At 38.8% G+C, this 12,975-nt stretch overlaps 1 protein-coding gene across 2 annotated transcripts in view; it reads left to right on the plus strand.

The window, feature by feature from the left end:
* KCTD20 (potassium channel tetramerization domain containing 20) overlaps positions 1 to 12,975 on the plus strand; it is a 38,453-nt gene that overhangs the window by 10,078 nt on the left and 15,400 nt on the right. The window contains exon 2 of one of the 2 annotated variants that reach the window (XM_058733735.1): positions 12,606 to 12,811. In XM_058733735.1, coding sequence (XP_058589718.1) covers positions 12,652 to 12,811 — 160 coding nt within the window. In that variant the 5' untranslated portion in view covers positions 12,606 to 12,651. Of the gene's footprint in view, positions 1 to 12,605; positions 12,812 to 12,975 lie in introns of those variants that run through there. The other variant, XM_058733736.1, reaches the window with a different exon arrangement.

The following is a 12,975-nucleotide window of genomic DNA, read 5'->3' on the forward strand; positions in this document are numbered from 1 at the left end:
CATCTGCAGAGTGGAGTATTACATAGTAATAAAAAGAATGAGGATGGTTTCGCATCACTCCTTTGGAGTGAATTCCAGGATATATTGTTAAGTAAAAATAGCAAAGGACAGGATTGGATGTGGTGTTCCATCTTTTGTATAAGAAAAAGAGGACTTGAGAATTTATATGTATATGCACATTTTATCCTAATCTCTTCAAAGAGAAACATGAAGGATAAACAGAAATTAATAAAACTGGTTATCTGTAGGGAATAGATGGGGAAAGATTGGAGGGAAAAGGGAAGGGAAAAACACTTCTCTCAGCATTCCTTTCTGGTAACACTGTAACTTAAACCATGTAAATGTTTTACATAGTAAGTGTAGAGAGAAATAAACCTAACCTATAGGACATACAGAGAAAAAATAACTTGAACATATCATACTGATAATACATCAGGCAAGAATCATCAGATTGCCAAAAGGACAAAAACCTGCCCCCCCCCCCCCCCCCGTAGACTAAAACTTAGTATGTTTATTGTGAGTAATAATGTTGATATTATAATTTTGAAACTAGTTTATGAACCAAGATTTTCACTGTAAGGAAAAGATGCTAATATAAAGAAAAACTATAGTGTTGAATTTGAGTTGAAAGTATCAGTGTAAATTCTTGCTTGTTTAAAAAAAACAAAAAAATCCCCAGCTTCATCTACTGAAATGGCCTAGAAGCAGTGACAACCCAGTAGCTGTGAGGACAGTTAGTGCTCAGATCCTGATTTATAAATGCCATTGCCCACTGAAAGGAACAAAGGCTCCTGGCAAAGTGGCTGATTCCAGGTCTGGGGCAGAGATGGTAAAAGGTGTGCTTGGAGAAATCTTATGCCAGAAGTAGCCTCAAAAACAAATAGAATTGTGTTAAAATGACAGACAATGGCTTGAAGAGAACCCCACTAGCCATATCTGGGACAGTTTAAACCAAAAATTGGGGACAGTTTTAAAAAAAATCATGGTAATGGATTATTATAATACACTAGATTAAAACAAATCTTTGAGTTCATAATGATACTTAAAAGGGAGAAATAAAGGAAAAGTGTAGAAATAGTTGTACTTCATGGAAGGCTGCTATACAGTAGATGTGTAGGAGGAACAACACAGTTAGAGAGCCCTCATTTTGTAGTCCCAAATGTAATAACTGACTCAGGCAAGAATCATCAGTAGATTGCCAAAACCACTGGGTGAAAGGTTATTGGGAGATAGAGTATTACATCTCTCTTTACAGCGGGGAGAGATCTATAGTCACCATTTAACCAAGTGGCCAAGGTTTTCCCCTATAGTAGGGTATGGTGGCATTATGTCTCTAATGTGATGGCATTTGGAAGGATACAGCTGCCATCTATGTAGTATTCTTGTTGAGACACATAGGAGAAATTTTTTCCTTGTGTGGAAACAGATCCAGGATGTTGGAACTGACCTAGTCTCTTTTAAAATGTAAATTTCATTTTAAAAAAAAGATGGAGGGAGGGACTATACGAGATTAAAAAATTTGGGACAACTAGGGGCACATGGGTGGCTCAGTTGGTTAAGCTTCTGAGCGGCTTAGGTCATGATCTCACAGTCCATGGGTTTGAGCCCCGTGTTGGGCTCTGTGCTGACAGCTCAGAGCCTGGGGCCTGCTTAGGATTCTCCCTCCCTCTCTCTCTCTCTCCCCCTCCCTCCCTCCCTCTCTCTCTCCCCCCCTCCCTCCCTCCCTCTCTCCCTCTCCCCCCCCCACTCGTACTCTGTCTCTCTCTGTCTCTCTCAAAAATAAATAAAACATTTTAAAAAATGCAAGAAACAAGCCTTAATTATGGATCCCCAGAAAAGTCTATAAAAGAAAATATGAAACCAAATTAGTAAATTTGATTATGGAATTGTCCATTTTCTTAGATGTGAAAATGGTACTGTTGTGTTTTGTAGGGGAATGTTGTAATTCTTAGACTGTGCATACTGAAGTATTAGGGATGAAGTGTGATATCTGTAATTCTCAGGTGATTTGGAAAATCTGTGGAGGGGGAAGGCATGCAAAGTGCACCCAAATGAGGCAGGATGATCGTTGGTAAATCTGAGGGGTATACACCTGTGTACTGATTGTAATGATTTTTCTATTTTCCTGAAGATTTGAAGTGTCCAAAAACTGGGGAGAAAATCTCTTCAGAGCCCTGTGTAGATTTTGTCTGATAAAGACTTCCTTTTCCTAAGCACACAAGCCAGAGGTGATTTTCTCATATGAATTTTTATGACTTTTATGTTTCTTTTATGATCCCCAAACCTAAATGCATATGAGAGCTGCCTAAGTTGACTTTTTAGAAAAAATTACGAACTGCTGGACCCCACAATGAGCCTATGTTAATATACTCTTGGAAGATAGGCCTGACAATCAAACCAAGGGTTAGAACCGCTTATTCTGTATGTATTAGTTAAATTTATTTATCTTTTTCACATATTCCCACCTAACCAGCATGGGAGTTTAGGATCAGCCCTGAAGGTGTTCCACAGTCCTTTGCCCCTTTTTGCTGGCACGGTGTTATGTGTGTTCCACACAGTAGATGTTTGGTAAATACATGCTGACTATATATGTTCGCTAATTTGTTGACAGTCTGAAGAGGTTACCAGAAACTTCTCTAAATTCTGAGAGATTAAAATAACCTAGCTGATAAAAGTGCTTAGTCAATTCAAAAGATTCATTTGAAAGCTGTCTAGGTTTTAGTTATAAAATTAGAGGTTTGGGGGCGCCTGGGTGGCGCAGTCGGTTAAGCGTCCGACTTCAGCCAGGTCACGATCTCGCGGGCCGTGAGTTCGAGCCCCGCGTCAGGCTCTGGGCTGATGGCTCGGAGCCTGGAGCCTGTTTCCGATTCTGTGTCTCCCTCTCTCTCTGCCCCTCCCCCGTTCATGGTCTGTCTCTCTCTGTCCCAAAAATAAATAAAAAACGTTGAAAAAAAAATTTTTTTTAAATAAAATAAAAAAAATAAAATTAGAGGTTTGGTTTACAAAAATAACATGTCTGTTATCGGTAAATATTTGAAATTAAGAGTTACCAGTGGAATCATAAATGAATTTCATTACCTCTGCAAACAGACATATTCAGAATCCAGTACTTAACAAAAAAAAATACAGATACACAGATAAATAAAGGGGTTGTTAGTATTGGAATTGAAATGAGGGATAATGTGGTAGCTAGGTAATAATGCAAAAAAGGAGAAACAAGCAAAGATTAAAACTTTTATGAGTATGATTTTTATAAGCTTGAAGCTAGGTTTGAATATATGAATAATAGTAACAGCTGACAATTTTTCAGTGTTTACCATATGCCACAGATCGTACTTGATCTGAAGTATTTGTGATCCCTAAAATAGCTCTTCCAAATAGATGGTATTATTAATTTACAGATGAGAAAATGGAATCTCAGAGAAGTTAGTCATGTGCCCAGATTCACGTAGCTAATAAGTGGTGGAATCACAAACCAAACTATTTAGTCTAGCTTCAAAGCACTTGCTGGCAAATATGGGAGAGGCAAGATAGGGTATGGTTAAATATAGCTTCCCTTAATTTGAGACTTTGTGAAGAAATGGTATGGTAAATGGGAAAACATTTTATAGCATCAGTTCTTTGAAAAGAAATCTAAACAAGGGGCGCCTGGGTGGCTCAGTCAGTTGAGCGTCCGACTTCGGCTCAGGTCATGATCTCGCAATCTGTGAGTTCGAGCCCCATGTCAGGCTCTGTGCTGACAGCTCAGAGCCTGGAGCTTGCTTCAGATTCTGTGTCTCCCTCCCTCTTTGCCCCTCCCCTGCTCATGCTCTCTCTCTCTCTGTCAAAAATAAACAAACATTAAAAAAAAAATTTAAAAAATCTAAACAAGATAAAGCAGTTAGGGGAGAAGGGTTGATGTTTACTAGGGGTTAAACAGTTGCATAGGTTCATAGGGAGAGTATATAAGAAGGGCATGTACTGACCAGTATTCAAGAAGTACAGTATCATAAGTTCTTTTTCTGCACAGAAGCAGTCTTCTGGTGTAGCTGCAATATTAACCTAGACTGCATAATCTATCTTTAATCCATATAATGTATTTATTTGTATGTGTTAAAACAGCTGAAGTAAACTTACTTTTTACTTTTGAATTAAAAATTTGATTAAACATTGTCTCAACAATAAACAGCAAAATTAGTATTAGTAGTTACAGTTATCCATACATTTTTAATATTTCATTGGAATGAGTTATGGCAGTTATCTTTTTAGGTAAAGCAAATTTTTACTTCCTATAAAAAAAGAACAAACAGGGGCACCTGGCTGGCTCAGGAGCATGCAACTCTTGATCTCAGGGTTGTGGGTTCGAGTCCCACGTTGGGTGTAGAGATTGCTTAAAAAATGAAATCTTTAGGGGCACCTGGGTGGTTCAGTTGGCTAAGCATCTGACTCTTGATTTAGGCTCAGGTCATGATTTCATAGTTCGTGGGTTCGAGCCCCATTTCGGACTCTGCCCTGACAGTGCAGAACCTGCTTGGGATTCTCTCTCCCTCTCTTGTCTGCCCCTCCCCTGCTTGCTCTTTCTCTCTCAAAAATAAATAAATAAACGTTTAAAAAATACTAAAATAAAATCTTTTAAAAAAAGGAACAAAGCTACATTCTGGGTAACAAACTAGTACAGAGAATCTGTGTACAACCTCTATCCATTAAATGTAATGTTCTAGGACTCTTATCACAGTAATTCTAAATTAATAAAATATATTACTCATTGAAGAAAAAACATAAGTAGTTCAGACATAATTTTAAAAGTCAGAAGGAAACATTTCCCTGTTGACAACTTAGAAATATCATTTTAGAACTTCCAGATAAGTGACATAGAAAAATGATGGCAAGGTTGTTAAACTGAAATTATACATGACATTGGCACAGAAATAGATGAATCAGTGGAACAGAGTGTAAAAACCAGGTCAAGCATTTATCATATGTCAGTATTTGATGAAGGTGACACCTCAAATCAGTATGGAAAAAATGGACTCTTCAGAATACATTAACGCAGTTAATTGGTTAACCATTTGAATTTCGGTAGATCCCTATCTCATGCTGTATACAAAACATTCTATATGGGTTAAAGATTATAAAAAAAAAGAAACCATAAAACACAAAATCAGTTGAGTGAAATTTGGTATAACAGAATAGTATGTACCATTGAAAATGATGTAAGAGTGTGATTATTGACCTATAGCCAAAATCATATTATGTTGAGAAATGTGGCATAGTATTTACAGAATTTCAAATTGTGAAAAATAAAAAAAATATTTATGTGTTTATGCTTAGGAAATTCTGGAAGAAGAATTATGGGTGATTTTTGTCTTTTTGGTATTTCTGCCAGGAACAATAAACCTGTACTACCTGTGTGCAGGATTATTCTTTGTTTTTTAAAATTCTGCAGGACTAAAAAAGCTAAAGAAAAGACAGTTTGACGATAGAAGAGGAGGATGTGGTATCTTCCTGAGGAGAAAAATGGAAAGACACAGAAGGTCAAGTGCAAATGAAGTTAGGCAACTGAGGCAAAAAATAATTTGTAGAATTCCAGAAACAGTACACGGTGTGATTTCACTGAATCAAAATGACAAAGGTAACTGAAATCAGTAGAATCATACAGTAAAACATAGTAAGTATATCCAAAAGTGGAGGATGAGCATGATGAGCTTAGAGAGCTAAATAAATGCTAACTAAGCAGTTGTTCAAGGGAGATTTACATCAATCTCCGCGTTTATCACTTGTCTTTTGTATAGTGCTTCATGATTTTTGAGAGCTTTTCCGTGCATCCTATTTGAGAAAGGTTTGTCTAGCTTAGTAATGGCAGGTACCATCCTCTGTTTTTATGGATGAAAACAATGAAGCTTATAGAATGTTTTGGTGACATGGCTAGTTAATAATGAAGCCAAAGTCAGAACCTGCTTTGCTTATCTTGTGGGTGGTCTTGTACGATTATACCTTGTTCTCTCACAGACATCCAGGGAAATGAGAGCAAGTCATGGGAAATATCCAGTGATTCTAGTCAAGCCTGAAAAACTGGATGTGAATAGATCATGGCTATTACCTAATACCTACCCAGCAGGGTTATCTTTCCCCACCCACTCAAAACTTTTAAGGCTTTCAAAGGTGAAATTTTAGAAGTATCGATGAAAGTTTTAAGTGAACTATGATAGCTCATTTTAATGTAATTTTATCAGATTAGCAAAGATGAAGAAAACTGAAACGCTGTTAGCAAGGGTTCTAGAGAATGGATGCTCCATGCTGCTGGAAAGAGTTTAAACTGGTATATTTATAGAGGACAGTCTGGCAGTACCTATCAAAACTTAAAAATTATTTACTTTTTTCCATATCTGTTTTACTTCTAGGAGTTTATTCCAAGAATATAGTGGGGAGATGCCCAGAGTTAACATGTGCAAAGAGTTCACAGCTTTGTTGATTTTTAAAGTATTGCTGTCTTTGTATATTGACTGAAATTTTTTCAGTGAGTACTTAATGGCTTTTATAAGTAGTGAAGTACTAACAATGCTATTTCATGGAAAAATATAACCATTCTATTACAGGATTCTTACATTACTACCATAACTCCTACATGTTAAGAACAGCAGCTATGACCCTGGATATTACTGACTTTCTCTTTCATTTGTGACAAACAATAGTTCTATAATCAGTAATGGATGAAAGGCAAGATGGTTCGGGGGAAGCAGTGTGATTGGATGGAAAGAATATGGGAATCCAAGAACCTAAGTTTAGAATCTACCTTTGCCTCTTAGCTAGAGTTAGGATTTGGGGCAAATTGGCTAACCTCTCTAAAACTTGATTCCCATCCCCACCCCCAGTTTGAGTGAGGATAATTAAAGCATCTCTCCTGGGGTTGTTTCAGTACCAAATAGATTAGGTTTGTAAAATTTCTTTGTAGACTCCCTGATTTGGGAATAAAACAATAATCAACGTTTTATTGAATGTTACGTGCCAGGCATTGTACTAAGTGCTGATTTACTCCTTATATCAACCCGGTGTGGTTAACAGTTACTTCCTTTTTGTCAAGTGAGGAAATTGAGACTCAGATTTAGGAACCTGCACAGGGCCACAGTTATAAAAAGTAGAGCCATAATGGAAGATCACACTTGGAGAGAAATGTACCAAGAGATCTCTAAGAAGTTATTCATGCCTCACCAGTCTGCCAGAGTTCAAGGAGGTACATACATGTGAAGGGAGGACCCAGTGGAAATAATTTACTAACAGGGGTCTCTTTCTTTGCTCATGTAAACAGCTAAATTCTTATGGGTTGAGAAATGTAGGAAACTCTGATATTTAGAATGTTAAGAATAGAGTTTATATGGGCTTAAGACTGGAATGGTCTTATTCAGTATTCTTAGAAATTATCTGGAAAAAGGAAAACCAGAATTCCTTAAATAGAAGACTGAATTTCTTCTGAGATTGGAACATTAGGGTCATACTTGCAAAGGGGGTGAATAGAACATGACAGAAAAGCTTCAATAGAAGTTGTTTCAAAATATATATACCCAGAGGGGCATCTGGGTGGCTCAGTCGGTTAAGCGTCCGACTCTTGATTTCAGCTCAGGTCATGATCTCGCAGTTTATGAGTTCAAGCCCGCGTCCAGCTCTGCACGGACAGTGCAGAGCCTTCTTGGGATTCTCTCTCTCTTCCTCTCCTCTGTGCCCTTCTCCGTGCTCTCTCTCTCTCTCTCTCTCTCTCAAAATAAATACAAACTTTGGGGGAAAAAAAACATACACCCAGAGTACATTCCAAAAATGGTAACCTCTTTGCTACCAGTTAATGATATCTTAGAAGGTGATCATGTAGATATTTTAGATTATCTTCTACCTCTCTTGTCTCCCACTGCCCTCACTGTTACCCTTCTGGCTATCACCCGAGAATGTATGTGAAGCAAAATGGAAAATCTGTTCACCTTTAATAGAAAACATTAGCAGGTTTATTACTATGCATAAATAGAAAAACATAATGTAACTAGGCCAAAGTCAATGATAGGTGATTAAAATAGTTAAAGGAACATAGTGGTTTTTACATAAGAATGGACAGAGGGCCTCAGTCGGGTTAAGCCTCCGACTTCGACTTTGGCTCAGGTCATAATCACACGGTTTGTGAGTTTGAGCCCTGTGTCGGGCTCTGTGCTGACAGCTTGGAGCCTGGAGCGTGCTTCGGATTCTGTGTCTCCCCCTCTCTCTGCCCCTCCCATGCTCATGCTCTGTCTCTCAATGATAAATAAACATTAAAAAAAAATTTTTTTTTAAAGAACAGATGGAAAAGACTGGGATTTGTTTGAAATGAAGGTTTGGCACAGATGTGATTACTTTCTAAATCTGATTTCTAGAGTACAGGTGAAGGGTAGATTGGTTTATGTAGCAAATTCTGTGGCATCCTACCTTATCACCACCCAGATTACTCTGAAGTTATTAAAAAAAAAAAAAAAAGGATACTACCTTTTAAAAGATCATACCCTTGTGGGATGCCTGAGTGGCTCACTCAGTTAAGTGTCTCTTGATTTCAATTTTTTTTTTTTTCAACGTTTTTTATTTATTTTTGGGACAGAGAGAGACATAGCTTGAACGGGGGAGGGGCAGAGAGAGAGGGAGACACAGAATCGGAAACAGGCTCCAGGCTCTGAGCCATCAGCCCAGAGCCTGACGCGGGGCTCGAACTCATGGACCGCGAGATCGTGACCTGGCTGAAGTCGGACGCTTAACCGACTGCGCCACCCAGGCGCCCCAAGTGTCTCTTGATTTCAGCTCAGGTCATGATCTCCCGGTTTATGAGATTGAACCCCTGTGCAGAGCCTGCTTGGGATCTCTCTCTCTCTCCTTCTCTCTTTGCCCCTGTCCTGCTTTGCACATGCGTGCTTGGATGCTCTCAAATTTAAAAAAAAAAAAAAAAAATCATACGTTTGTACCATTAACAGTCTGAAAGCATTATGCTTTTGAGATAGATCCATATTAGGGTTGTTTGCCCCTGACCACTTTACAACTAGATTTTAAAATCTATTCAAAAAAATGTTGAATAGTTCAGTGGCAAGATATTGGACTTAATGGCACAGTGATCCATGTAATTATCTTACATTCTTCAGAAATAATTGGTTAGAGGAAATTGCAAGTAAGAAAAAAATACATAGACATTATCTAGAGGATATTTTGGATTAATACTCAAGATGATTATGTTCTAAGGAGAAACTGTGGTGTGTCCATTTTAAGGTGTAAGGAATATGTGGAGATACTTCCACCATCAAAGATTGTATGTAAATTTTCCAAGATGGGAGATTATGATGCTGTTCCAGGTCAGCAAAATGAAGACTTAACAAAGAATGGGCCTTCATGCGAGGTCTATGATATAAATAATAAATATATTTGCGTAGTTCTTTACAGTGTATAAAAATGCTCTCCCATACTGTGTGGAAGTGAAGCTTCAGCCAGCTTGTTGGATGTTAAGTTTTCTCTGCTTAATGGCTATATAGTCTGAATTGTTATTAATATATTTCTGACTCCTAGTTCTTTTCTGAAGCAGTCTCTTCATTTACTGTTAAGTGTGCCATGGGGTGTCATGATCCTTTAGTTTTCGTAATTGTATGTTGCTGTGACTTTTAGGACTGTGTTTTGACCAAAGATAGTTTTGTCGCAATAGAGACTATATTATTGAAGTGCTTTGCTTATTTATTTTTTCCTTTTTCCTAGATCTGTTCTAAGGACCAAGATTCATTTGGGGGATGGTTACAGAATTGAACCATGATAGGCATTGAAAATATAAATTCAAAGTTGAATGAAACACCAATCCTGGAAGGGGAGTAGTAGTATGTTTAAAGTGGTTGCTCTGGTGTATGTTGAAAACTTGGTGTTAGTTAACTTTTCAGGTTTCAAAGTTTTGTTCTGTCATTCTAGAATTACAGAGGAATTACTTCATAGGAGACTTTGGGTAAATGTTGCGTTAGGTAATTTCTTAGTGTGTGCCACTAAGCTTTAATCCTGAGATGATTTCTTGAAAAAAGGAGTTCTGATGCCAAATACATTTGGGAGAAGTCTGTAATCTGGGTCCTTTCTTGGAGTTTCATAGTATACTCTAATCTTGTTCGTTGAAGCATTGTTTGTAATAGTTAAGAAACAGCTTAAATATTCATGGATAGAAGAGTGGAATCAGACTATTCTACAACAGTTAAGAAGGAATTGGGGCACCTGGGTGGCTTAGTCTGCTGAGCATCTGACTCTTGATTTTGGCTCAGGTCATGACCCCAGGGTTGTGGGATCGAGCCCTACATCAGGCTCCATGGTCGATATTCTCTCTCTCTCTCTCTCTCTCTCTCTCTCTCTCTGCCCCTCCCCCTCTCTTTCCCCCTCCCCCTCTCCTTTCCCTCTTTCCCCTTCTCCATCTCCCCCTTTCTCCCCCCTCCCCCCCCTCCCCCTTCCTCCCTGCCTGTCCCTCTACCCCTCTCCCTCACTGGCTCTCTCCTTCTCTCTTTAAAAAAAAAAAGAAGAAGAAGAAGGAATGAACCAGATCTTGATCTTTCAACATGGATGCATCTCAAGAACAGTAATTTAGAAAAACATTACAGAATGAGAATGATGGATGTATAGTATATAGTTTGTGTGTTCTTTTGAAACCATATGCTTTTACCAGCATATCTGTAGAGTATAAATTCATTTTTGTAAAGTCAAAAGGATTCAAACCAGCAAGCTGTGATATGGAGAAGTGATTGGGATTGGGGATGATGATCAAAGCATCCTTTTTTTTTTTAATATTTTTTTTAACGTTTATTTATTTTTGAGACAGAGAGAGACAGAGCATGAATGGGGGAGGGGCAGAGAGAGAGACACACACAGAATCGGAAGCAGGCTCCAGGCCCTGAGCCGTCAGCCCAGAGCCCGACACGGGGCTCGAACTCACGGATGGCGAGATGGTGACCTGAGCTGAAGTCGGACGCTTAACTGACTGAGCCACCCAGGCGCCCCAAAGCATCCTTTTTAAGAAGGGAAATATTCATGTATTATTTGCAATAAAAATTAAATGCAAGTAAAATGCCTGTTAAGTGCTCAGAGGGCTACTTTCTTTTACCTCATTGGAGATGCCTAACTTGCTAAGTTTCAATTCCATCCTGCTGTGTATTAATTCAATTCATTATATACATGTTAAATTTCATTTTGAGCCCTGATTCCACTAGGAAGAAACTGTTTTCAAACTATTCCATTGTAATGTGACTGTTCTTCACACATTTTAAGGAATAAATGAAGTAATTTATACAGTGTAGTCTGTGCAGATTCTCAAGAGATGGATTTATTCAGGCTTACCATCTTTGGTCCAGGAGGTCTTTAGGAGAGCAACAAAGAGAAGTTTGAACTTGGCTCTTGAGCCGCTAGTGGAAGAGCTGAGAAGCAGTATCTGTACTGCTCAGTGGAAACATTGCCATTCAAAACCTGTTAAGCTTAAAGAAGCAACCCCCCTTTTGGTCTTTCCATTGTTGGCAGTAATGCTCTTCCCAGTTCCATATCCTTTTCTTATCCTGTTCAGTAGACCTGATTTTGACCTTTCTGAATCAAACTTGAGAGCAGTGGTGGTTTTGAGTTTACCAGTCCCTGGGGATCTTTTTTAACCTCTACATGTTACTGCCTTTAGTGACCTAACTTCTTCCTGAACTGGTGTTAGCATGCAGTCCATTTGCATAAAAATTGGTAGTGACGAAAGAGGATTCTTCTACCAGAACACCAAGTGGAAATCAGTACAGTATAAACTGAAAATGCTAATAAGTAGGGTGAACTTCAGAAATGTTTCGAGTAGCTGGGCATCCCCCAAGGATGGAAGGGCTGCAGGGCTTGATTGTCTGGAAGAAAGGTATGAAGCCTCCTGAACTGCCCTCCCCCGCCCCCCACATCTGCCTGATCAGCAAATGCCTTGCACGTGGCCGTAGCTCATTATGTGTTCTTGGTCACGACTGTGCACTGCTTGGGAGAGAGTTAGCCTTATCGCCAGTGACGTCTTCATGTAATTTTGAGGTGGGGGCTAGGGTTGAGGATAGGTGCAGAAAGAGAGAACTTATAAAGAAGAACTTGAGCACGATAAGTCAGATTTTGCTTGAGTACTCCCATAATACTCCCATGAGTATTATGGTTGTTTGTTTTTGTTTCCTAGTGCTTAATTGTTGCAGGAACATATGTGTCTCAATTGTTTTTGAATAGAGGCAAGTTTTCTTTAATTGACCAGTTGGATTCTTCCCCTCTTTTGTGTCTGTGATATAAACATCATCAAATTATTGCACTACCATTTACTTTGTAGTATTGATCAAGATTGCGGCCAAAACTGTGGATTTGATATCTGTTTTTGGATACAGCTTAAAATTACTCCCAAGTAACAAGTTTATCAACATGCTTATATTCTTAGTGATTTGGTAAAGACCATTTAAATAAGCTCAATTCCTGTAAGTATAAAGTTACAGAAATGTTTCAGATGTCATTTCTTCTCAGAACAAGACTGAGAGCTTTTGGTGAGTTCTCTAGTTTGGCTTTCTTTCCTTGGAAGTCCTTGGAAATCTGTTTTGAGAGCGCTCTAAATCCTGCATATTCCTGTCTTCTAGGATTTTTTTCTGGTCAAGCAGACAGTTCAGGATACAGAATCCAAGGATGAATGTTCACCGTGGCAGTGAGAGTGACAGGTTATTGCGGCAGGAGGCTGGCTGCCTGACGGATGAAAGCTCAGCTGCGGCACAAGAGAAAGAAACAAATAGCCCGGCTTCTTCTGGTCTTCAGAACCTTACTTATCCTCTAGGCCCCAGGAGCGATGGTATGACGCTTAGATCTTGACTTCATTTGGTGGGCTTTCCAACATCTGAGCATCCACTCTACCCAGAAGGCATGCATATTCTTTACCCAAATAAAATATCCAGCCAATTGGCTTAGCTTACATATCACAGCTCTATACAGCTGACCATCACAAAAAATCTCCAC

Source organism: Neofelis nebulosa, chromosome 6, assembly GCF_028018385.1.
Source record: "Neofelis nebulosa isolate mNeoNeb1 chromosome 6, mNeoNeb1.pri, whole genome shotgun sequence".
In the NCBI taxonomy this organism is placed as follows: Eukaryota; Metazoa; Chordata; class Mammalia; order Carnivora; family Felidae; genus Neofelis; species Neofelis nebulosa.